Here is a 27695-nt window from a genome sequence, read left to right as displayed (position 1 = left end):
CAGTGCCTAGTAAACAGTAAATGTTATATAAGTGTTAGGACATCTAACAAGTGTTTATTAATAATTTTTGTAATTATAACAATTTAGTGGCATATCTTTCTAAGAAATGAAAGCTGGATCACACATGTTAAAACCAGTGGAAATGCAAGTTGGATATGGGGGTGGGGTGAAAGGGAAAGTAAAAACAAGAATCATATAACCATGGAAAATTTTTCTAAAAAAATAAAATATTTAAACCTGGGAAATAAATAAATAAATAAATGCTTTTAAAAAAAAGAAATGAAAGCTGAAGCATTTCACTTTTATTTCACACAAGGTTAGGAAATAGATATTAAACAATTCCAAAATCAAACTTCAAATTGGTTTACTATCTCAGCATTTACTAGTTTATATGAAAAGTAAATTGAAGAACTAAAATTATCATATAGATAATTCAATTCTCTAAGCTCAGGCAAAATTCAATTTAACAAATATTTGAGCATCTAACATATACTCAGACTCAGTATTGTTAAACATCATGGGAATTACAAAAATGCATGCATATCACAAAGTAAATTGAGGCAGTTTGGCCTAAGGGAGAGAGTGAAAGACCTGGAATCTGGTAGAGCTGGGTTCATATCCCACTACCTTCAGCACTAAGTGGCTTGTGACTATTGGTATGCCCTTAACAACCTAGTTCTCTCCTACCATTCCAGTCTTCTTATATTTTACTCTCTGATGTATATTTTTTGATCTAGTGACACTGCTCTCCTGGCCATTCCATAAACAAGACACTCCACCTCACAGTTATGGCATTTTCTCTGGCTGACCCCCTTTCCTGGAATGCTCTCCCTCCTCAACTCTGCCTACATAAATTCCCTAGCTTCCTTTAAAGTCCCAACTGAAATCTTTTCTTTTACTGAAAATATTCCCCAATGCTCTCTTCATTCTAGTACCTTCCCTCTGTTAATTACTTCCTATGCTCTGTAAATATTTGTTTGCATGTTATCTTCTGCTTTTTTTTTTGTATCCCCAACACTTAGCATAATATCTAGCATATAGGAGACACTTATTAAATGTTGACTGATTGACCATGAGCACGTCACCTAAGCTTTCTAAGTCTCTGGTATCTCTGAAAAACTTGTAGTTATAGACATGTAACACCAATTAAATAAATGATGCCAGATCTATGAGGCACAGAACAGCGTTAGAGAGTGAAAAGAACACTGGACCTGCAGTTAGAAGACAGGTCCTGTCACTGCTACCTATTACCAATATGACCTTGAGCAAAGCCTGTCTAGACATCAATTTTTTTCATTTGTAAAAGACTAGATTACCAGTGCTCTAAATTCTAGTATTCTTTAAGGATAGTATAATCTAGTAGAGAAGCTTGGACCTATAAATATGAAATTAATAATAATTTAACAAAATTTAGTGGGCTCCTAATATCTGTAAGATACAGTGAATGTTTTGAATATCTTCAAAGAGTTTACACAAGAATTAGGTATGAAATAATAAGAACCAAAACACAACTAATTGCTAAGATAGCTGACATTGATAATTATTATAAGTGTTCAAAAAAGAAAAATTAATGTTAGCTAATATGATCACTAAAAGCTTTAAAATGTACTGTAAGAAATGACAAAGGGGATGGTTTCAGAAAAACCTGGGAAGGAGGCAGCTGGGTAGCTCAGTGGATTGAGAGCCAGGTCTAGAGACAGGAGGTCCTAGGTTCAAATCTGGCCTCAGATACTTCCCAGCTGTGTGACCCTGGGCAAGTCACTTGACTCCCAGAGTCTAGCCTTTACCACTCTTCTGCCTTGGAGCCAATATACAGTATTGACTCCAAGACAGATGGTAAGAGTTTAAATTAAAAACTAAAACAAAAACAAAAAACTGGGAAGATTTGTATGAGCTAATACAAAGTAAGCGGAAATAGGAAAACATTAAATACAGTGTAACAGCAATATTGTAAGAATAATCAACTGTGAAAAGACTTATCTATTCTAATCAATAACAATGGTTTATGATAATTCCAAAGGGCTCCTGATGAAAAATACTAACTACCTCCAGAGGAAAAATTGACAGTCTCTAAGCACAGACTAAAGTATTTTTTTCTTGCCTTTTTTTTTTTATGGCAATGTGGCCAAAATGGAAATATATTTTGCATGACTTTATATACATAATGGGTATGGTGCCTTTTCAATGGATGAGGGAGGAAGCTCAAGGAGGAAGAGAATTTGGAAATGAAAATAAAAACTAAAAAAATCATTAAAAGAAAAAAGCTTTAGTAGGGAAGGTAGGAATTGACCCAAACTTTGAAGAAGAGGCATAATTTGAATGGGCAAAGGAGAAAAAGGACAGCATACTAGATAGGAAGAATGGCACCAAAAAATACAGAAAGGGTAATAATGTTCTATGGCCTGTATCAATAGTATCAAACTCAAATAGAAATGAAGGTCACTAAACTAGACACGAGGACCTCTGTAGGCTTTATACTGACTTAATTTTTAAAATATAATATTTTTTGTTATTCTATTTTAAGTATTTCCCAATTACAATTAAACCTGGAGTATACTCTGGGCTACTGGCCTGCTTGACACCTCTAATCTAGAGAATAGCCTCCAATATTCCCTCTAGACACAGAGATACAATCTTAATTAAGATAATACATTTGAAAGTGCTTTGGAAAATCAAAAGTGCTATATAAGTAATAGGGACTAATTTCTCAATTGTTTGATAAAACTAAACAATTACACACTAATTTTATACCACACAAGGAAATAGACAAATAGACTATATTAACTTTATGATTTTTCTATTTTTTTTCACCTTTTAATCTTTGAAAATGTAACTTAAAAGTCTCAAATCAACATGTAAACTGGAAGTTTACCAATTAGAATTTGAGATGGGTTGTTAAAATTCACTTTACTCCTGTCTTAAATATTTAAATTATTTAAAAATATTTATCCAGAAAAACAAACATTCTAAGATATATTATAAATAGTAACTATTGTTTAGTATATAATTAGTTTTCTTTACTAAACAGATTTTAACCTCAATTAAACACCAACATTTTTAGTTGACTATTTAAATTATTTTAATACCAGCCTGAGCCAGTTCCACATTGAAGGCTCTCAAAGCAAAAGCAGAGCTTCGGGCTTCAGCAGGCAGTAATAGGCAACATAAATATCCTTCATAGTCTCTTTTCCTACAAATAAAAAACATAAAAGAAGTTATCAGTTGCTTTCTAAATTCTGCATAAACATATTTTTGGCATGTTCATTTATAAGCAGCTAAATTTCTATTTCAAATAGGCATGAAGTTGTAAAGATAAGTGTGAAAAAATTTTTTCTGTATTACAGCAGACACAAATTAGGGATCTCACAATAATTTTTTTTTTTAATTACTGTACTGGAAGTTCTTATTTTACTATCTCAAAGACAAATACAAAGAAACTATACCACAGGATACTTTCCAAGAAATGAGGAAAACTTTTGAAAACATTAAGAAAAAATTGTTAGGAGACTATTACAAGTGTTTCTTTGTTGTTGCTATTTTTTGTAGCCAGATACTTTATAATATAAAAAATAACAGCCCTGAAAAATGGCTAGGCTAGTTTAAAAATAATAAAATATTCTATCTATTGATTATGTTAATACAATCTATAATTTAAATTTTTTAAAATTTTGCTTTAATAGTCAAATATTTAATAAAGTCAAAAAAACAATATGCTATGGTATTCTATTACATTTTATCATTTGAAGCAATTTACACAGTTGTTATTTTTTCTAATTTCAGAAAAAAATATGACAGTATTCCACTGACTTTGGGGGAAGTAATCTTCGTCCAATTCTGAGGTCTCTTTCTTTTTTTGGCCTTACTATTTAAACAAAAAAGTTTTCATTGGCAGTATTTTTACTATCCTATCAGAAACAAGTGATCTAAAACAGCAATGTGATTTTGGCCACTAGGGAGCGTGCGAAAATTAAAAACGGCCAAGCAAAACATGTCAAAATGTTATATAGATAAGAATCTGCTCAGCTGCTTTTCTCTTGGGGAATCTAACTTGCTATCGGTTCCAAAAATATTTCTAGGGTAAGTTTCCTAGAAAAAAGGATTTTATCTGATAGATTTTTTTTTAAACCAAAATAACTTAAAAAAAAAACAAAAAACAAAAAAAACCACTTACCTTCTGTCTTAGAATCAATACTGTGTATTAGTTCCAAGGCAGAAGAGTGGTAAGGGCTAAGCACTAGGAGTTAAGTGACATTCCCAAGGTCACACAGCTAGGAAGTGTCTGAGGCCAGATTTGAACCTAGGACCTCCCATCTCTTGGCCTAGTTCTCAAACCACTGAACCACCCAGCTGACCCCTCAAAATAATTTTTATAAGGTACTATACGACCCCAGCATTTGAAAACTTCCTCTTATCAGAAATTCAGGATTGGGCTGAGATAGCCCTAAGGGAAAATTTTATGGCTTTTTATTCTCATCTTCTCTAAGATAGGCCACAGGGGAGGATGTACATGTAAAACTTAATTCTTTGGACTCATTTTTATTCCAAATAAGTCATTTCAGACAGGAGTTCATAGGACACTAATAAAAATTTTTCCCTCGTTAATGATTTCAAAAGATATTTTTAAGCCTGAAGTTACTAATAAAAGTACACATAGGAGTTTTTGCTGAAAATCCTCATTTCATTTGTACAAACAGAAATGAGCTTCCATCTCTGGAGACCTTTTTTCTGCTTTTTAGTATAAGCTAGGTATTGTTTCCCTAGGGTACCAATCATTTCCCATACCAAATAACTACAGGAATACCAGTCACCCTTGTATGGCTTCATTTCTTTTCTTTCTTTTATTATCTTCTTTAATGTGATACAATCAACAGGAGGCTAGACAGGGTATCAAACAGGAAAGGACTTTTTTTATTTCATTTATCATCCTAGGACTGTTAATATTTAAGATATATCCAAAATGCAACAAGAAATCAATTTACAGTAAGATAAAACTATACTCATTTGAATTGAATCTGCTGGGCACCACCAACTACAAGTTATTGGTGGGAGACGGTCTTCAAAATATTCCTTTCTCCTGAAGTTTCCTGTTTCCTTTGACTCATTTAACTCACTTAGCACAATGTAACAAGCAGAGAGTGATTTAATACTGGATGACAGAGCTTTGTTCATAAGTTAAATAACCTAATTTCTTGGCTTAAGAGCATAAATTCCATTGAGTTTCATATAGAAAGGTTAAAATAATGATTATTGCTTTTGCAAAATTTTAAATACCATTCTTGCAAAAAGTCTTTTATTTGGGAAATATAAAATTATGTGTGTGTATGTGTGAAAGTATGTGGAGGAAAAAAAGCTCCTTGAGAGAGGGTTGTTTTTCATCTTTTTGTCCTTTGTGCATAATACTCTGTAGTCATTTAATACTTGTTCAATCAATCAACAAACATGCATTAATCACATGCCAGATACTGTACTGGATACTAGAGATACAAATACAAAAATTTTAAAAAAAACAAAAAAAAAAAAAAAAAAACCTTCTCCCAAAGAGCTTTTAAATTGAATTGAACTGATTCAAGAGATCTACATTTTCTTTAGAAAAAAAATTTCCTGAACTCCAAGGTCTAATCTTGCTGAATTTCAAAAATATTTAAAGCACTTGAGAAGTGGCATGATCTGGCAGTTTATCTGCCAGGACCCAGGAAAGAAGTCATGTCTTCAGTCAATTAGGTCTGATCACACAGGTCTTATTTTATTTACCAAATGGGAACTGTTATTTATTCTTTCCCTCCAGAAGATTAATGATACATGCGAAGCATTTGAAGTGTCTCAAAAGAAAATGTTGCATGAATTCATGTCATTACTATACTATTGTATCACTTATCTTTGACACATCTAAGTGGCTGAACCCTTCCAAAGATATATAGTATTTGAGTGAGGATCAAGAGGTCTCTCTTTCAAAACCTAGTAAACCCCTTCTGATACCCCAACTTCTAATCACTCAAGTTACTAAGAACATCTCCTTTTTCTTCTGTCTCATCCCAGCAAAACCTGCTGAGTGGCAGAAAAAATAAGTGCTTGCTTCAAGTCTCCATTAAGTCATCTCTTGACCATTTAAAACTCAACAAAATGAATTTCTAGCAAATCCCAACTTCTCCAGACCATGTTAAAATGTTAAATTTGACTCTGCTCCTCACCTAGAACCAATTTTGTCTTGATTTGCTGGCCCATTCTTTCACTAAGAGTCTTGGAGCTCTCAGTCCATCTCAAAAGCTCAAAAGATGCCCAGATCTCCCTGGTTTTGTCAGAGGTCTAGTCACTGAACCAAGAACCATCTACTCAGTAGACTGTAAAAGATGGCAAGTTCTCCTCTCTATCTCTTCTTTCCATAAAATGTGGCATAAAACTCTCTCTGGGAACTCAAGGAGAAGATAGAAAATATAGTTATGGTAGTTGTCTGCATATGGAAAACAGTATGCTCAGCTCAGTTCTACCTACAATAGGCATGCTCTACCTTCTCTACACTTTTAAAAACTTCATTTGAACTCACCACATCCTCAGACTAGCATCTACATCTCTCTTTCTCATCAAAGCCAAACTTAGAAATTGTTATCTATACTTTTCCCCTTCATTTCTTCTACTCCTTCTCACTTCTCAATCCTTTGATTTCTAACTTTGGACCTCACTTTTCAAGAAAATGATCTCTACAACTTTTGTGAAGAGAATTTGAAACTCAAAACTTTTTTTAATGTTAAAAAGGAAATAAATATTTAGATTATAATAAATATAAATATTATTTTTTTCAAAAACACAAATTCCAAAATGATAAATGTTGGTGGGGATGTGGCAAAATGGAGATACTAATGCATTGCTGGTGGAGTTATGAATTGATCCAACTATTCTGGAGGGCAATTTGGAACTACGCACAAGTCTATAAAACAGTACAAACCTTCTGAATTAGTAATACCTCTATTAGTCTGTATTCCAAATTAATTTTTTTTTAATGGGAAAGCACCTACTTGTACAAAAAATATTTATAGCTGCTCTTTTTGTGGTGGCAAAGAATTGGAAACTAAAGGGATGTCTCTCAATTGGGAAATAGCTGAACAAATTGTAGTGTATGATACAATAGTGTTAGAGACAATACACAGTACTAAATGACCATAATAATCTAGTATTTGATAAACCCAAAGACCCAAGCTTTTGGAACAAGAACTCACTATCTGACAAAAACTAAAAGGAAATCTATAAAAGAGACTGCAGAAAATTGGTCTAGACCAGGGGTTGGCAACCTTTTTGGCCGTGAGAGCCATAAATGCCACATTTTTTAAAATGTAATTTCGTGAGAGCCATACAGTGCTCACAGTGCGCACTCCTGTAATAGTGCGCACTCCTGTAACAGCGTCTGAAAAAAAATGGACTTTATGGCTCCTGTAGAAAGAGCCATATCTGGCCTCAAAAGTGCCAGATATGGCTCGAGAGCCATTCGTTGCCAACCCCTGGTCTAGACCAACATCTTGTACCATATACCAAGATGAGGTCAAAATGAATACATAATTTAAACATAAGGAGTGATACCATAAGCAAACTAGGAAGCATGAGATAGTTTACCTATCAGATCTATGAATAAGGAAAGAATTTATCAACAAGTAAGATAGAGCTTTATGTGATATAAAAATAGATAAAGGGGAGAATTTTTTACACAAAATGTCTCCGATAAAGGCCTCATTTCTCAAAAATAAAGAGGACTAGGAAGCAGGAAGGTGGCTCAATGCAGAGAGAACCACGTATGATGATGATAAGTCCTGAGTTCAAATGTGACCTCAGATACCAGGCAAGTCATTTAATCCCAACAGCCTAGTCTTTAGGGTCAAATTTATAAGAATATAAGTCATTCCCCAATTGGTAATTGGTCAAAGGATATGAACAGTAAGTTTTCAGAAGAAATCAAAGTTATCTATAGTCATATGAAAAAATGCTCTAAATCATTATTGATAAGAAAAATGCAAATTAAAACAGCTCTGAGGTACCACCTCACACCTATCAGAATGGTTAATATGACATAAAAGGAAAATGATAAATTTTATAGGAGATATGAAAATTGGGACACTAATGCACTATCAGGAGAGTTGTGAACCAATCTATTCTGGAGAGCAATTTGGAATTATGCACAAAAATCTATAAAACAATTGCTGGTCCAGCAATACCACTACTAGGTCTGAATCCCAAAAAGATCCAAAAAAAAGGGAAAAGAATCTATTTGTACAAAAATATTTATAACAGCTCTTTTTGTATTGGCAAAGAATTGGAAACTGAGGGGATGCTCATCAATTGGGAAATGGCTAAGCAAATTGTAGAATATGATTATGGTGGAATATTATTATGATATAAGAAAAGATGAGTAAGATGCTTTCAGAAAAACCCGGAAAGACTTACATGAACTGATGCAAAGTATAAAGTGAGCCAAAACATTGTACACAGTAAGAGATATTATATGATGAACTATTGAGAATGGCTTAGCAATTCTCAGCATACAATGATCCAAGACAATTCTGAAAGACTAATGATGAAAAATACTATCCACCTTCAGAGAAAGAACTGATGGAGTCTGAATGCAGATCAAAGCATACTTTGTTTTTACTTTCTTTAATTTTCCTTGGGTTGGTTTTTCTTTTTTGGTCTATGTTTTCTTTTGTGACATGGCTAATATGGAAATATAATTTACATAACAGCAGATATATAATCTTCTCAAGGAGGGGAGGGAAGGAGAGAATTTGGAATTCAAAATTTTTTTTAATGAATGTTTAGGGGGCAGCTGGGTGGCTCAGTGGGTTGAGAGTCAGACCTAGAGACAGGGGTCCTAGGTTCAAATCTGGCTTCAGACACTTCCTAGCTGTGACCCTGGGCAAGTCACTTGACCCCCATTGCCTAGCCCTCTTCTGCCTTGGAACCAATACATAGTATTGATTCCAAGATGGAGGGTAAGGGTTTTGAAAAAATGAATGTTTAAAATTGTTTTTTCATGTAATTGAGAAAAAAATTAAAAATATAAAGAAAAAATGGAATTATTCCCCGCCATCAAGGAACTTACATGGAATGGGGGAGTTAAAAAAAAAAAATATATATATATATATACAAAGTAACTAAAATTGGGGGTGGGGGATATGAATAAGAAAGGCCTTGTGTAGGAGGCATTTAATAAATGCTTGTTGAATTGAAATGAATTAGTCTAGAGGCAAAACATTATCAAAGAAGTTTACTTAGTAGAGGGATGATATGGTCAGATCTATGTTTTAATAATATCCATTTGAAAGCTATGTAGAAGATTAACTGGAAAAGGAAGAGGTAGAGACACTGATTAGAAGGCTACATTCTAAAAGAAGAAACAAACATGTACACAATATGCATATATGGCAAGTCTAGGATGAGTTCTGGGGTATAAATATGCATAGCAAGCAGAATATGGATAATGAGCCAACAAAGGACCTTCAGCTTAGGAGACTGACAGCACTGCCTACTTCACCAAGGAGTCACTGGGCTTGGGCTTGGCCCCGATGGGAAGGATCATCCCCACTCAAGCTCAAAATAAGGTCTATAGTTAGTCTGAGACAAGTGAAGTTGGACTCCCCCTCAGGAAAGAAACCCCATGCAACAAGGTCAAACCTGGGGCCTTCACCTTCAAGCCAAGTAAACTGGGGTTCACTAAATCTTTCTAGGCTACAAGTTTGGGGACTTTTAGATTCCACGTCTTTATGAAACCTAACATTCAGCAGGCTATCTAATGGAGGGTGAAGGAAGCTCATGATTCAAATATCAACTCATGACCTAAAGCAAAAAATCTTGATCTTGACTGCTCATATCTCAAATTGCTCATGACTTGAGGTGCTCATGTATCATGGTACCACTGCATTTATGGTTTTATTTTGGGGTTCTTGTTACCTATGAGTTTGCATTTATAACAATGGCCAATATGGAATTGTTTTGCATGACAATTAAAAAGTAAGAAAAAAACCTGATGAAATCAAGCAAGATAGTATAAAGGGAAAAGAAAAGAAGGCACAAGGACAGAACCTACAGGGACACCCATAGTCAATGGGTATGACTAGATGAGAATTAAGCAAACAAGACTGAAAAGCAGTAACACAGGCAAGAGGAGAACCAAGAGAAAGTAAAGTCAGGAAAATTTGGGAGTATCCAGGAGGAAATGATGATCAACTATGTCAAAGGTTGCAAACTTGAAGGATGATGACTGAAAAATGGCAAGGGGTAGACAATTGTGATCAAGTGATTCCAGGGTCACACACCTAGGAAGTATCTGAGGCCAGATTTAAACCTAGGTCTTGTACCTATCTTGAAGGGTTGTTTTGAGGATCAAATCAGATATTTGTAAAGCATTTATCACAGATTTTGACATATTATAGTAGGTGCTATATGAATGCTAGTAATTAACTATTATGATTATTGCTGCCTCCAACTCTTGGAATGGTTCCTTCCCCAAAGCTCTGTGCTTCTGCCCCTCATATGTAGAATGCACTGACTCCTCCTTATGAACAGATCCTTGGAATTGTCTGGTCATGTCCAACTCTTTGTGACAACCATTTGTTGTATTCTTGGCAAAGATACTGGAGGGGTTGGCCATTTCCTTCTCCAGTTCATTTTGCAGATGAGGAAACTGAGGCAGAGTTAAGTGACTTGCTCAAGGTCACAAAGCTAGTTTCTGAGCTCGAATCTGAATTCAAGTCTTCCTGACTCCAGGCCCATTACTTATATCTACTTCATCACTTAGCTACCCAATCCCTTCTTTCAAAGCTGAGCTCAAGCTATTTCCTACAAGAAACATTTCCCTGATCCCCATCCCCATTAAATCTATTTTGCATTTACTTGTTTTTATGCACTAGTCCCTCTTTCCAGGTCCCCTTTCTGCTAAGGGAACTTCATTCTGCAAATTCCATGCAGAGAAGCTTTTTTTAGTTTTTTTGTCTGCCAGTTCCCAGTATCTAGCAAGGAGCCAGTCACACAGACAGCGGGTACTTAATAAATGCTTGTTAAAATTAAATGCCCATAATTGGGGAATAGACAAATTGCAGTAAAAGAGCATTACTATACAGTAATGACAACTATGAGTAATAGAGAGGTTTGGAAAGCTCTACAAGACTGATGCAAGGCAAAATAAGTCCAGACAAAAAATCACTTTGTGATTACAACAATGTAGACCAGAAGAAGCACTCAAAAATCCCTAAAGTGAATGCAAAATTATCAAGAACAAGCACAATTAGGCCTAAATAAAATGAAAAGCCACTCCCAACTTAATCTCTCTCTCTTTGCTGAGTATGACCCCATGTGTATTTTCAGCTGTTTTTTCCCATGTACTGATTAGTTATGCTCATTTTTTCCCTAGTCTTTAAAAAAAAAAAAAAAAGACCATTATACAGATGGTGCAGTGGATGGAACAGGAAGTCTGGAGTCAGGATGGCCTGAATTCAAATTTGACATCAGAAACTCAGTAGCTGTGTGACCCTGGATATTAAGTCACTTAACCCAATTTGCCTCCATTTCTTTATCTGTAAAATAAACTGGAGTAGGAAATGGAAAACCACACTAGGGTCTTTACCAAGAAAACCACAAAGGGGGTTACAAAGAGTTGAACATGCCTGAAAAGCGACTGAACTGAATATATGGGCTGGCAATATTGGAAGGAGGGAGAGGGAAGGACCGAAGGGAACCATGGTGACGTGGGGGGGGAAAGGTAACAATAAACAACTAATAAATGAATGTATGTTGAATTGAGGTGAAGCAGGAACCAAGGTCACGGGGAGAGGGGTCACCTTAGGTGCCCCGTAGCCTCCTTCTCCCCGGCCACAAGAGCCATTCCTTCTCTCCCTCTCCCCTCCCTCTCCGCACGCCCCGGAAGGCAGCTGGGCCCGAGAGCGTGGCGGGGTCTGAGGAGGTTTGGGGGGGGCGGCGGCGAGGCTCACCGGAGCAACTCCATACAGTATCGGTCATTACCGGAGATCTCTGTCCGGCTGGACGCGGTCGCTCTTCGCCCTAGTACCACAGGCGCCGGGAACCCCTTCCTAGGGGCGCTCAGACCAAGGGGTGCGCGGCCCCGAAGACAGCAACCCGGGCCAAGGCGGAGGGACCCCCAGGCCAGCGCCAGAGCGGAGGCCGCCATGACACATGCGCGCTTCTGACCTTTTACCTTTCGAACGCCCCATTGCGCCTGCGCAACCCCGCCCCAAGGCTCCCTCCTCCTCCTCCTCCTCCTCCTCTTCCTCCTCCTTTTTTCTCTCTCCTCCCCCGTCCCATCCCCCTCCAGTTTCTTTTGGAATTTCCTCTGCTAATTTCTTCTGGTTCTGTCACTTTCCCACCTTCTACCCAGGTTGATCCATTCTCTTCTATGGATTCTCTGTTTTCTCAATACATCCTAAGAATTGTGCAGACAGGAGGAGATACCAAGAGAACAGGGAAACAGTTCCTACCCGCAGGAACTTTTTATTCTAATGAATGAAATGGAATGTCACTCAAAATATTAAATATTAAATTTACCCATAAGTCCCAACTATATATTTCTAAAACTCTCTAGTCACAACTTGCTCCATAGGCAGCTGTTCAATATAGTTTATTGACATAGTGAAAATGAAGGAACCTCGACATGCAATCGTCATCTCCTATCTTATAGCTCCCTCTACTTGCCTCGAGACCTTCTCACCCTGCAACATACTTCTACCACGAGAGCCCCTACTCCCATTGGTTAGTTCCTTTGGGGGCCTCCATTTTGGGAACAGTCCACCCATCCTTCATTCCTCTCCCAGGGGTGCTTCTGATTCTAATGACTTTGCTATTCTGCCCTCACCCAAGTACCTTACCTTTCCCTCCCCCTCACTTTAATGTATTGTCTTCCACCATTATAATGAAAACTCCTTGAGGGCAGGGACTGAATTTCTTTTTGTTTCTCACTAGTGTTTATCTCAGTGTAAGTGTTAAATATGTAGTAAGTATTTAAAATGCTGATTACCAAAAAGGAATAACCGCCCAGGTTAAGAAAATCTCCATCCTATCTCCAGGTCACAGACTACCAAAGGAAAAAGCTGGGAAATAACAATTAAAAAAAAAAAGTCTTTCCCCTCAGTTCACACTAGCCCAAACAAATTTGTAATAGCTAGCAGTCTACTGCTGGCAAGCCAGGAAACTGAATCACTTCCATTAGAGTGGTCTTAAGAAGATTCTAATCTGGCTATTTAAGGTACCAGACACTGAGGTCCTTTCTTGAGCTGAACTGCAGAAAGTTAACTGTGGATATTTAAATTATAATATGGCAATAATGTGGCATGATTGTAAGGAATTCCTGCTACAGAAGCCCCTGGTATTCATTCCAGAAGAAATCCTAACAGCCCTGATGAGATTGATTGAACAGACAATTCTCAACTAGATATTCTAATGAAGGAACCCTAAGAGTTCCAGACATTCTTCCTTAGCTTTATGCTAATATGCTCACAATATTGGTACAGAGATGCAAAGTTGTCACAGGATTCTAGTTTCCTGCTAGGACATCCTGCCTTCTTTGTTCCTGTTCTTGAGCTGATCATGAGTTCCTCATCCTCTTCCAGCCAGTACCTTTAGCCTTTAAAAGTCCTGCTCACAGCCTCCTCAACTGCAGTTTCTCCTTTGAGGAAGGACTTAGCCCAGCAAACCAACTAAACTTTTCTTTTCCTCAATAAACCTCTCTGATTTTAAAAAAGATTTCTCTCCAAAATTATTTCCCAAATTAACACAAGCATTCAGACTCTACTGCCGAGATAACAACTCCTATGGGCTGGGCTTTGTTGTTCAAATGCCAAACATGTTTGCCTAAAAGACTTTTATAATGTGAGGCAAGAACTCACAGGGGAGGTCAGAAGAAGTGGTATGAGGACACTCTGAAGTTCTCTCTGAAGAACTTTAGTATCAATTGTGAGACATGCGAGACCCCGGCACAGGACCTTCCTGCATGTCAAGCACACATAAAAAAGGCACTGGGCTCTGAACAAATCAGAATTGCAGTAGCTCAAAAGAAATGTGAGATGTGCAAATTTCGGGATATCTCCATCCCAAATGCTCATACAGCTATTTGTGCCCAATCTGTGGTAAAACCTTCTGAGCTCATAGTGGGTTTGATCATCCACAATCCAACACATAGTACATTGTCTCCAATATAGTGATGTCATTTTGGTTCTTTTTAAGTATGAAGGACAACAACCAATGAACTGGCATTCTGGGAATTCAAGATGATCCATTGTCTGCACTCCTTTCTCTAACCTTGCAGAAGCAGAATCTTCCTCAGTGACTGTCTCCAGCAACCTACTCATAGGCTGAGAGAATCTTTGCTCATAGCCGCTGGGGTCATCTTATAGGCAACCAGGAAGTCCTACTCTCAAAGACAGTGAAGGAGAAAGGAGTAGCCAACCCTGGAACAGATGGTGTTGATTCCTATCCTCTAACACTCAGGGGGAAGTTTAGTTTCACTGTTTTCTCCCTATCTTAGAGAGATCAAGGAAGTCTCATTTTCCAGTATCACAAATTCTATTACCTCTGTCTTCCTCTATGGTAACTCCTGGGATCCTTAGATCCCCTGGGAAATAAAATGGTGATACAAAAGTACCAGCTACATTGAAATACCTTGTACTCATATCAAAAATGATTGAGGTGGAGGGTGAGGGTGACAGCCAGGTGACTCAGTGGATAAAGAGTCAGGCAGGAAGTCCTAGGTTCAGATTTGGCCTCAAACACTTCCTTAGCTGTGTGACCCTGAACAAGTCACTCAACTCCCGTTACCTAGCCCCTACCAATCTTCTGTCTTAGAATCAATACATAGTAAGGGTTTTAAAAAAAATGATCTGACCTTTTATCAAGGTCCTGCAAAGCAATCTGATAAACTAATTTATTCTAACATGTTAGTGGCCCAATTGTGCCTTTTCATTCACTTGATTTCATTCATATGATTTCACAGAATTACAAAATTTTAGAGTTGGAAGGACCATTTAGTATTCCCCTCTTATCCAAAAAAGAAATTTCCTGCTATATCATACCTGATAAGACATTTACAGTACCTGACCCAAGCTTGAAAAATATCCAGTGAAGATTCTCATCCTCCATAACTTATTTAGCTACCAAACTGATATTCTTGTGAATGTGGCTAGTTTTCTTTCTCATAAGTCCCTTAGCCTTGCTCTGGATCCTTGCATTGCTGCTAGTAGAGAAGTCCATTATGTTTGATTGTACCACAGTGTATCAGTCTCTGTATACAATGTTCTCCTGGTCTGCTCCTTTCACTCTGCATCAATTCCTGGAGGTCATTCCAGTTCACATGGAATTCCTCCAGTTCTTTATTCCTTTGAACACAATAGTATTCCATCACTAAGAGATACCACAATTTTTTCAGCCATTCTCCAATCAAAGGACATTCTGTCATTTTCCAATTTTTTGCCACCACAAAGAGAGAGGCTATAAATATTTTTGTGCAAGTCTTTTTCCTTATTATCTCTTTGAGGTATAATCCAAGCAATGCTATGGGCTGGATCAAAAGGCAGATAGTCTTTTAAAGCCCTTTGAGCATAGTTCCAAATTGCCATCCAGAATGGTTGGATCAGTTCACAACTCCACCAGCAATGCATTAATGTCCCAATTTTGCCACATCCCCTCCAACATTCATTACTCTCCCCTGCTGTCATTTTAGCCATTCTGCTAGGTGTGAGGTGATACCTCAGAGTTGTTTTGATTTGCATTTCTCTAATTATTAGAGATTTAGAACACCTTTCTCATATGCTTTTGATAGTTTTGATTTCTTTATCTGAAAATTGACTATTCATGTCCCTTGCCTATTTATCCATTGGAGGATGGCTTGATTTTTTTGTACATTTGATTTAGCTCCTTGTATATTTGAGTAATTAGACCTTTGTCTGAGTTTTTTGTTATAAAGATTTTTCCCCAAGTTGTTGTTTCCCTTCTAATTTTGGTAGCATTGGTTTTGTCTGTACAAAAACTTTTTAGTTTAATGTAGTCAAAATTATTTATTTTACATTTTGTGATTTTTTTTTCTAACTCTTGCTTGGTTTTAAAATCTTTCCCTTCCCGTAGATCTGACAAGTATACTATTCTGTGCTCACCCAATTTACCTATAGTTTCCTTCTTTATATTCAAGTCATTCACCCATTCCACTTTATCTTGGTATAGGGTATGAGATGTTGATCTAGGCCCAATCTCTCTCATATTGTTTTCCAATTTTCCCAGCATTTTTTGTCAAATAGTGGGTTTTTGCCCCCAAAGCTGGGTTCTTTGGGTTTATTGAAAACTGTCTTGTTGAGGTAGCTTACCCCTAGTCTATTCCACTGATCCTCCCTTTTGTCTCTTTGCCAGACATTGTTTTGATGACTATTGCTTTATAGTACAATTTAAGATCTGGTACTGCTAGGCCACCTTCCTTCATATTTTTTTTCATTATTTTCCTTGATATTCTTGGCCTTTTGTTTCTTCCAAATGAACTTTATTATAGTTTTTTTCTAATTCAGTAAAAAAGTTTTTTGGTAGTTTGAAAGGTATAGCACTAAATCAGTAAATTAATTTGGGTAGGATGGTCATTTTTATTATGTTAGTTCGTCCTACCCATGAGCACTCAATGTTTTTCCAATTGTTTAGATCTATTTTTAATTGTGCGGAAAGGGCCAAACTGATATTCTTAAGGCATAGGTTTGACTATGTCACTTCTGCTAAACAAAAAAAAAACAAACAAAAAACCTTGCCATAGCTCCCTCTTGCCTCTAGGAAAAACAATACAGTTCTCTGCTATTTAAAACTCTTTGCAACTGTGTACCAGTCTTCCTTATTATCCATTATATTCTTCACACTCTCAGTGTTCCATCCCAACTAGCCTACTTTTTCTTTCTCTTGTGGAAGAGTCTGTTTTTTGTGTCTTTAGTAATATACCCTTTCTTCTTCTCTATCTGATCTCATCAACTGCACAGGTTCCCTCCCAGAAATTACTTTGTGTCTCCATATTTTTATTTGTCTATGTTGTTTCTTGTAATAAAGGGTAAACTCCCTAAAATTAAGATTTGTTTGTAATCTATCAGTTCTTTTTATACAATAAAAGCTTTAAAAATGCATATTAATTAGGTTTGTTGGGTTTATTTCCTAAGGCAATTAAGGAAAAATGAAAAAAAACTTTGTTCTAAAACACTGATAGCAGCTCTTTTTATAGTGGCAAAGAACTGGAAACTGAAGGGATGTCCATCAATTGAGGAATGGCTGGACAAGCCCTGGTATTTGATTGTAAAGAAATACTATTATGCTTAAGAAATGACAAACAAGTTGGTCACAAATTTCTTATATGAAGTGATACAAAGTAAAACAAGCAGAACCAGGAGAATGTTATACACACTAACAACAATCTTGTATGATGATCAACCAGAAATGACAACTATTATTAGCAAGGCAAGAATCTAGGATGACTTCAAGTGTTAACTAGAAAAAAACACGGGACTATTAAATAGTTAGAAAAGCCACTCTTTAAGGAAAGGAGTACAGGGCTGTTAGGCCTCTACACAGAGCTGCACACCACACCTTTGCAGAGTCCGAGGATTCAACTCTGGATGCTCTGGTCCCTGACTCCTGAGAAAGCCAACCATGCTAGACTGGACAAGTCCAGGGAGCCATCAAAGTTGGGAAGCTTAAATACTTTTCTAACAGAACAAGGGGATTGAGATGATCAGGAGAATTGATTGGTTTTACAATGGCAACAAAGGAAAATGAAAACTTCCAGGACAGGAATAAAGGTAAGGACTTGATGCTTTACAATGGACACAAAAGGGAAAGCCAACCAAAGGGCTGGGCCATCTAGGTAAAGGATTTTGGCCTAAGGGAAGAAACCATTGGGACCAAAGAGATACTTAACATTTGTTGGGATTAGCCATCCCCACCTAAACTCCTTTAAGGTCCATTGTTAGTCTGAGACAAGTGAAGTTGGACTTTCCCTCAGGGAAGAACCATCCCAAGGGCTTTCACTTTCCAGCTAAGTAAACTGGGGTTCATTGAATCTTTCTACAAGTTTGGGGGCTTCTAGATTCCACATTGACACAAAGGACTCATGATGAAAAAGGATATCCACCACCATAGAAGGAACAGAATCTAAATGCAAACTGAAAAATAGCATTCTTCACTTTATTGCCTCCATGAATTTTTCTCTGGTGTAAATAATATGTCTCCTGTTTTACAACATGACAAACAGGGAAATATGTATTATGTGACAATATAAATACAACCTATGTCATATTACCTGCTTTCTTGGGGAGGAGAAAGGAGTATGAGGGAAGGAGAAAAAGAATGAGACAGATTTTTGGGCATAGCTAATGTAATAATTTATTTCTCTAGGATAACTATATTATAATTTGTTACCTATTTATAACAAATCATTGTATATATATTTTGCTGTTATATATTGTAAAAAAATTGGTAACCAAAAAAATGCTTGTTAATTCATTGAGGGCTATCCTTAGGTGTAAATAGAGTATTTAGTAGAATTATATAGTGGGTCCTTAATGGATAAATAGTTGTCTCTCCTTGCACCACTTGCTATATTGTCCTCTAGGATGTTTACATAGCCTCTAATCCCCAATTCCTTTCTCCCATACTTCTCTCTCTCTTTGCCTCCCCCATTTTTCAATCCAATAAAGTAGCCCTAGGTTCAACTAGAAGATGTATTATGTTTGAGAAAATCTTTTATCAGTAGCAGAGTTGGCTGTGGCCAAAATATTACCGAAGATTACCTAATCCTTTATAGTGGAAGAATTATTTTAAGCCCTTCCCACATGCAAATTGGACTAGATTCTTAAAAAAAAAAAAAAAAAATTCCCCTAAATTGTTACAAAACTGCCCTTGGAACTTGGCTGGCCCACAGGACTAAGCTCAAGCTGCTCCTCCTTGGATGAAACATCCTGGTAACCTTTGGCCATATTGTCATGGCTTCCTGGTTACCTTAGAACATAAAAGGCTCACCCACATGGAGTTGCAGCCCCTCAACTTGGCCAGTGTCCCAAGACCACAGGATTCTCCATTCCCCATCCTTCTGACCAAATGCATTTCCATATGAGGAAGGCAGTCTCTAACCAAGCTAAGTATTGCAGTATTCTTTTGAATAGCCTTTTTTTTTCAATGGCTATGTAAACTTTCTTTTGTTAACTGTTGAATAACATATTATAAGTGCCTCATTTCATTCTAACATCAAACCTGAATAAAGTAGAAGCCTGAATCAGAGCTCTCTTCCTTAGTGCCACTGCCTCAGTTAATGTCCCTTCATTCCTTTGGTGCTCTATCCAGGACCATCCTTCAATAGACAGAAAAAAAAATCACTGAATAGCCATAATACAAAATCTCAGATTGGTTAGGGACCTCAGACTTCTGCCTATGCAACTGTAGCTCCCAATGTGAATTCTTCCTGTCCAGTTAAGCTATTCTTCTTATTCTTATCTGAACCTACAAAGCTCTTCTGAACTTCCAAACCTCTAATGGTGTTTTAGCCACCTGAGCTGGTCTTCTTATTCCCTCACCATTCTAGACCTTTTGAAATCAGGTTTCACTCTCTCTTTGCAGTCTTATCTCACTCTGTTTCACACTACATACTCTAAACTCTGTCCTAACTGGACTATTTACTGTCTTCTCTACTCATCTCTGGAAGGAGCTAGGTGGGTCAGTGGATAGAGTGCTAGGCCTGAAGTCAGGAAGCCCTGAATTCAAATTTTACCTCAGATACTTAACTAGCTATGTGACCCTAGGTAAGTCACTTGACCTTATTTGCTTTAAGCCACTGGAAAAGGACATGGCAAACCACTCTAGTATTTTTGCGAAAAAAACCCCATAGACAGAATCATGAAGAGTCTGACACAACTGAATAATAACTACTAATCACACCCAAATTATTCTCTCTCTTCTCTGACCTGCCTTCATTGTCTGTGTCATTCATTGGGAACTTAATCATAAACTGTTTTGTATTATTTTGTTTCCCCCAATAAGACTATAAGTTCCTTCATATAATTTCTAGAATAATTTCTAGCACCTAGAATAGTAATAGCTTGCATTTATATAGATTTACATAATTCTTCCTTCACATAAGACACTCAAGCTCTCAACTATATGAAGTATTTTTATTATTTTTCATTTTTTTAAAACCCTTACCTTCTATCTTAGAATCAAAACTGTACATTGGTTCCAAGGCAGAAGAGCAGTAAGGGTTAGGCAATGGGGGTCAAGTGACTTGCCCAGGGTCACACAGATAGGAAGTGTCTGAGGCCAGATTTGAACCTAGGACCTCCCATCTCTAGGCTTGGCTCTCAATCCACTGAGCCACTCTGCTGCCCCCTATATAAGGTATTTTTAAAAGAAAAGGAATTATCTCAAACCCTTACCAGGCCTTTCAACAAGACACCACTTTACTCTACATTATAGGACTTGCTTAGAATTTGCCCTTCAGTAAAAATTATTGTTTATTTAATTGATATGATAATAGATAAGCCAGCAATAAAACTTCTTTAACATGCCCAAGACTCCCCGGAGGCCATCTGCCTAAATTTTTCTCATTCTCTAAGTGACTATCAATTAATAAATTTTAGCTGCCCACTGAGTGTATAGCATTGCACCATAGCATCCTAGGACAAGAATCAATTCTAAGATAGAAGAGCAATAAGGGCTAAGGTTTTGGGTTAAGTGATTTGCCCAGAGTCACCCAGCTAGGAAGTGTCTGAAGTCAGATTTGAACCTAGGACCTCGCTTTCCAGGCCTGACATTCTATCCAGTGGGATGCCTAGCTGCCCCTTCCCTCTATTCTTAACACCAGCAACCCAAACAAAATGGCTGTGCCTTCTAATAATACAAATTTAATGTGCTGGAACCTTGATAAAACTATGTAGGGATTCATTCCCTAGTACTGTAGTGAAGCAATGCTTGAAGAAAAATCTTCTGGGACTTCTAGAAATCAATACCTCTTAGCGGAGTAAAGGGCATACCTGGTTTTCCTCTCATTTAATAGTCTTGTGAGTTGTGCTATAAAACAAATCTTCAAAGTGTTCTTTCCAACCACTTAATTGACACAATATTTTACAAAGTACTTTCTAAATTGTAAAGAGCTATGTAGTCCCAAAGCATTCTGAAGAGGCAGCCTGATGTGGTGGATAGAGAGCATGCCTGGGGTCCAAGAAGTTCTAGGTATGTTAGCTGTGCCAATCCCTCTCCCCAAGGTAAGCCACTTAACTGAATGCTCTAGTCCAGGGGTGTTAACTAGAAACCAGTCCACCAAGCCATATAGGAGGATCCCTTTAGGCTATGTATATTAACTTAGAAAACCACAAATTAACTGTATCTATGTGTTATTATATTTTTATTTCTTTTGGTAAATATTTCCCAATTACATTTTAATCTGTTTGGGGTTTTAGACACCTCTGTAACTACATGATCTCTAAGGTACCTCCTAGCTTTGGATCTATGATAAACTAGCAGGTGGCTGGACTCAAGCTAATTTCAATGACCAATTCTGGTCCCCAAAGAACATATGAAGAAATGCACTCCTTTGTTCTCAGTAGAGGGTAGTGCACAGGCACTATGGATATAGAATGTTGCTAAGCATGCCACAGTTGATTATGCAAGGGATAGTCAAAATACAAACACGGGGGTGGAATATAACAACTCCTTGATGCACCTTGCTTGCAGGAAGGGCTGTGCTGAGATCTCAAAGGGAAAGTAGTTTAAACAACCCTTCTCTATACCACACCCCCCAAGCTAAGTGTTCTGGGGTGGGTAGTTTGGGCTCATGCTGCTCAACAAGAAAGGCTGCACAGCCAAAAGCAGAAGGGGGCAACTAATAGAAAAAAAAAAAATGCGAAGGAAGGTGGCCTAGCAGTACCAGATATTAAACTGTACTATAAAGCAGTGGTCATCAAAACAATATGGTACTGGCTAAAAAAAAAGAATGGAGGATCAGTGGAATAGACATGGGGTAAATGACCTCAGCAAGACAGTCTATGAAGTGGGCAGCTAGGTGGCTCAGTGAATTGAGAGCCAAACCTAGAGACTGGAGATCCTAGGTTCAAATCTGGCCTCAGACACTTCCTGTGTGACCCTGGGCAATTCACTTAACCCCCATTGCCTAGCCCTTACCACTCTTCTGCCCTGGAGCCAATACACAATATTGACTCCAAGATGGAAGGTAAGGGTTTTAAAAAAAAAAAAAAAAAAAAAAAGACAGATCAATCCAAAGAGCCCAGCTTTTGGAACAAGAACTCACTGTTTGACAAAAACTGCTGGGAAAATTTGAAAACAGTATGGGAGAGATTAGTTTTAGATCAACATCTCACACCCTACACCAAGATAAATTCAGAATGGGTGAATGACTTGAATATAAAGAAGGTATTATAAGTAAATTAGGTGGACAGAGAATGGTATACTTGTCAGATCTCTGGGAAAGAAAATTTAAGACCAAGCAAGAGATAGAGAATATTACAAAATGTAAAATGAATGATTTTGATTACATTAAATTAAAAAGGTTTTGTACAAACAAAACCAATGTAACCAAATTTAGAAGGGAAGCAACAAATTGAGAAAAAATCTTTACAACAAAAACCTCTGACAAAGGTATGTCATTCTCCAATTGATAAATGGGCAAGGGATATGAATAGGAAGTTTTCAGATAAAGAAATCAAAACTATCAATAAGCACATGTAAAAGTGTTCTAAATCTTTCATAATTAGAGAAATGCAAATCAAAACAACTCTGAGGTACCACCTCACACCTAGCAGATTGGCCAATATGACAGTAAAGAAAAATAATAAATGTTGGAGGGGATGTAGCAAAATTGGGACACTAATACATTGCTGGTAGAGTTGTGAATTGATCCAACCATTCCAGAGGGCAATTTGGAACTATGCCCAAAGGGCTTTAAAATACTGTCTGCACTTAGCCATATCACTGCTGGGTTTGTACCCCAAAGAGATAATAAGGAAAAATATGTGCGCAAAAATATTCATAGCCACACTCCTTGTGGTGGCAAAAAACTGGAAAATGAGGGGATATCCATTGATTGGGGAATGGCTGAACAAATTGTGGTATCTGATGGTGATGGAATATTATTGTGTTGAAAGGAATAATGAACTGGAGGAATTCCACGTGAACTGGAACAATCTCTAGGAATTGATGCAGAGAGAGAAACGAGCAGAACGGAGAACATTGTACACAGAGACTGATACACTATGGCACAATTTAATGTAATGGACTTCTCTCCCAGCAGCAATGCAATGATCCAGGAAAATTCTGAAGGACTTATGAGAAAGAACGCTATCCACATCCAAAGAAACAACTGTGGGAGCAGAAACACAGAAGAAAAACATCTGCTTAATCACATGGTTCAATGGAGATACGATTGTGGATATAGACTCTAAATCAGGGGTCGGCAACCTTTTTGGCCCTGAGAGCCATAAATGCCACATTTTTTAAAATGTAATTTCGTGAGAGCCGTACAGTGCTCACAGTGCGCGCTCCTGTAACAGCGCCTGAAAAAAAATTGACTTTATGGCTCCTGCAGAAAGAGCCATACATTGCCGACCCCTGCTCTAAATGATCACTCTATTGCAAATATTAATAATATGGAAATGGTTCTTGATCAATGATACATGTAAAACCCAGTGGAATCGTTAGTTGGCTCTGGGAGGGGGGAAGGGAGGGGAAGAACATGAATCATGTAACCGTGGAAAATATTCTAAATTAATTCATTAATGAAAACAATTAAAAATAAAAAGCAGAAAGGGGTGTGCAAACAGGCCCCTGTGTTGGCACTGCTCTCTAAGGTAAGAGTTGGTGTGGAAATTTGTATACCAGCCTTGTTGTTGTAGTTGTTCGATCTTTTCAATAATTGCTGACTCTTTGGGACTCCATTTAGGGGACTTTTTTTTCTTTTCTTTTTTTCCCCTAAAACCCTTACCTTCCATCTTAGAATCAATACTTTTTATTGGTTCCAAGGCAGAAGAACAGTAAGGGCTAGGCAATGGGAGTTAAGTGACTTGCCCACAGTCACACGCCTAGAAAGTACCTGAGATCAGATTTGAACCTAGGACCACCCATCTCTAAGGTTGGATCTCAATCCACTGAGCTATCCAGCTGTCCCCCATTGGGGTTTTTTTGACAGAGATACCAAAGTGGCTTGCCATTTCCTTCTCCAGCTCATTTTACAGATGAGGAAACTGAGACAAATGGAGTTAAGTGGCTTGTACTGGGTCATACAGCTACTAAGTGTCTGAGATCACATTTGAATTTAGGTGTTGCCGACTCTTGGCCTGGAGCACTCTACCCACTGTACCTCCTTCCTGGTGTAACAATTAAAATGGGTTTGACAAATATAAGAATTGTAAAAAGTTGTTGTGGTCGCCATTTATAAAAATTAACTCTTAAGTCACGAGGCTGTTAGTAGCTTTAGTAGCTTTATTACAGCAAAGTAGAGATAGTAAAGAGAGGGAAATGCCTAGGTAAATTCCCTAGCTAAATACTTTATAATTATTGATCCAGGGAAATCCAGCTCAACTCCAACAAAGGCTCCCTCAGGTCCCAATCTCTAATCAGGAGTCGTAGTAGTCTCTTCAGCAAGAGCCACCAATGGAGAATCCAACACAGAACCCAAATATCCACCAGAATCCAAAGTCCAAATCTGGAAGCCAAAATCAGAATCAGAATCCAAAATGGGAATCTGAAATGGAAATGCCTGACTTCCTGTTGGGTCTTACCTTAGAAGCATTTTTCTCCACCCAACAGTTCTCCCACATCTCATCTCAGGAGCCAATCATACTTCCTTAATGTGTCTAGCATAGCCCAGGGTGGGCAACGTTTGTGGGATCCACTTCTAGTGAACTTCCTTTTCTAGTAAAAGGTTCTTCATGACTAAGTGCAAAAGGAGGGGCACTCCAAGTTCTTGATTGATTAAGTTAAAAAAAAAAACAAAGAATGGTAATTCCATTTATACACTATCCTTATAGCAGCCTTAGGAGTTTTCTCTTCCCAAGCCATAGAGAAAGGATTTAAAATGATCAGAGAAAGCCAAAGAGGTATGTAGATCCCACTCTGCTAATTGTAACTGGTCTATTCCTATTCCCCACCCCTTCAGAGGGCCATGACTGGGGCACCCACTTGTGTGTTCCTTTCTTCTGCTATAAATTGTTTTACAGAACTGGTTTTACTTCCCATAAACTTCTGTGGTTAACCTAATCATCTGTATTTCCTTGAGTTTTCCCTCTGTTAATTATCTTCAAACTATCCTACATATATCTTGTATTTTTGTACAAAGCTGTTTGCATGTTGTCTTCCACATTGGAATGGGAGCTTCTTGAGATCAGGGACTATTTTTTGCCTTCCTTTGTACCCTTAGGACTTAGCACTGTGACTAGCTAATTAATAAATACTTTTTGCCTTACCCACTGGTTCTGACCAGGAGGGCGTAGTCTCTGGCTCTGGGAGTGTCACAAAAAACAGTGATTTTTCCTGGCATAGGACTGAGATCTCTCTCCAATTTGGTCCCTAACCATGAAACATGAATGTTTCATAGCTAAAATGTCAAGGGCAGAATTAATATGAACTTGGGCCTTTGTTCATGCTGCCCCAGCAGACTACAAACTTAACCTTCTGTTTTGAGGTGGAACTCAGATGTTTGTTCATCAAGAGCAGTGGGGTTCAGAAACTTCAGAGCAATGCCTTTCATTACATATGCAGGATAGCTTCCTCTTAAGCAGAATATTTGGTAATCAGTGCACCATACCAATGAACACTGAGTTTATTGGATTTGGTGTTATTTATTATTATAATATCTTTTAGGGCATACATAGTAGGACATTAATTTTATCTCTATATGATTGCTTATCTTGCTTTTAGCTTCTGTTTTCTGGATCTGACAAATTTCATGATTAAAAAAAAGGAATTTAGTTTTTAAAGTGAGTGTGAGAAAAGATCTTTTGGAGCAGTCACTATTCAGGCACGATGAAGACTCTGATATTCTTGCTGTTGCCACCAATCTGAGAATCTCCAAGTTAGACTGGACATCTGTGTCCATCTAGTCCAACCCATTCTTGAATAAAGAATCCCCTCTATACTATACTTAGTAAGGGGTCATTCAGCTTTTGTATGAAGACCTCCACTAAAGGGGAGCCCACCATCTCCTAGGCCAGCCCATGTCAGGTTCAGATAGCTCTAATTGTTAGGAAGAATTTCTTTATGTCATATTGGATCCTTTGTAGCTTCCATTAAATCACTCATCTTCTTTCTTTATCTTTACAATCTGATTTAGTATATTTGACTTCTAGAGGACTTAGTTCAGCATTCACTAAACCAGCCAGGCAAAGGATTTAAGGGATTCTTATACATCCCTCCTTATCCAGGTTCTGCTATTCTGCCATTTTGATACAGAAGAACTGAGGTCAATGATAATGGGCAGAAGAAACAGATCTAGAGGGAACAAATAAGGAAAAAACAACAATTTTTGCCAAAAATTTTGAGAACAGGATTAGAATAATTTATGTAACTATAGAAATTGGAAACTTATTTGATAAATATGCTTTAGGCAGCTTTATTTATGGTTTTCCTTACTATTTCCAACATCTGGATATGGATCCTTGGGAAAATTCCAGTATTAACAAATGATGTAATACAATAATAAAAACACACTTTTGTTAAATGAAATATTACTTATCTGATCACTAGTACCTGCCTAGAATCACACAGCTAAAAAGTACTAGAGCCAGCATTGAGACTCTTGACTCCTACTTTGGTCTTTCCACTGTATCATATTGCCTTCAGTTTATACATTTAGGGCATCTAACCTCTCTAAGTCTAATCTCAATGAATGTGTAGCTGTTCAGTTCCTAGCTACCCCCTGAACCTGGACAACATAGCATACCTTCTATTGGTCTCAGCACCTACCACTTAGAATTTTTTTTTTAAACCCTTACCTTCCATCTTGGAATCAATACTGTGTATTGGTTCCAAGGCAGAAAGAGCAGTAAGGGCTGGGCGATGGGGGCTAAGTGACTTGCCCAGGATCACACAGCTAGGAAATGTCTGAGGCTAGATTTGAACCTAGGAACTCCATCGCTAGGCCTGACTCGCAATCCACTGGGCAACCCAGCTACCTCCCACTTAGAATTTTCAAAGAGGCATTCCTGCCCTTATGTTCCATTTGCTTTTTCATCCTCTATCTTTCCTGGATTAGCTGGGCCGGTTTATAACAATGATCTAATGCTGCTTCTTGAAGATTCTAAAGGGAGGAGGCTCCCAGAATAGGGAGAACTCAAAAATAGAACTACAAGTCCTTGGTGAGTTGTAAGCTGAGGTAACTCTGAGGCCTGTCTGTTAAATTAGGAGCAGATATTTTTTCAAGGGAAATTATTATTTTTTTTTATTTTCTAATCCTCTATAGTCAGTTGTTCTTAAAGCTCTCATTTCTTCCAGTGTTGAGAGAGGGCATATCATCTGGGAAAAGTCAACAATATTTTGATTATTTCCTGGAAATAAACCTAGTGACAAAAGCGTTTTATTTGTCCAGGCAAGTTACTTTTAGTTAATCAGAGGTCAGTGTCCATTAGAGCATAATACTAACAGTCCAGGTCTCCTGATAAAGGTTCCTAAGCTTTACTCAAAAAGAAATAGCATACCAG

The 27695-nt window shown here is 37.6% G+C and overlaps 1 protein-coding gene across 4 annotated transcripts in view; it reads right to left on the bottom strand.

The window, feature by feature from the left end:
* NDUFAF6 (NADH:ubiquinone oxidoreductase complex assembly factor 6) overlaps window positions 1-12169 on the bottom strand; it is a 36649-nt gene extending 24480 nt beyond the window's left edge. For 3 of the 4 annotated variants that reach the window (XM_044658204.1, XM_044658205.1, XM_044658203.1), the window contains exons 1-2: window positions 11967-12169; window positions 3091-3190 (exon numbers count right to left, since the gene is read on the bottom strand). In XM_044658204.1, coding sequence (XP_044514139.1) covers window positions 3091-3190; window positions 11967-12163 — 297 coding nt within the window. In that variant the 5' untranslated portion in view covers window positions 12164-12169. Of the gene's footprint in view, window positions 1-3086; window positions 3191-11966 lie in introns of all 4 variants that reach the window. The other variant, XM_044658206.1, reaches the window with a different exon arrangement.
* Window positions 12170-27695: the final 15526 nt, after the last annotated feature.

The sequence above is a fragment of the Gracilinanus agilis genome, chromosome 1, assembly GCF_016433145.1.
Source record: "Gracilinanus agilis isolate LMUSP501 chromosome 1, AgileGrace, whole genome shotgun sequence".
Taxonomy (NCBI): domain Eukaryota; kingdom Metazoa; phylum Chordata; class Mammalia; order Didelphimorphia; family Didelphidae; genus Gracilinanus; species Gracilinanus agilis.
This window is presented reverse-complemented; position numbering and strand designations above follow the sequence as displayed.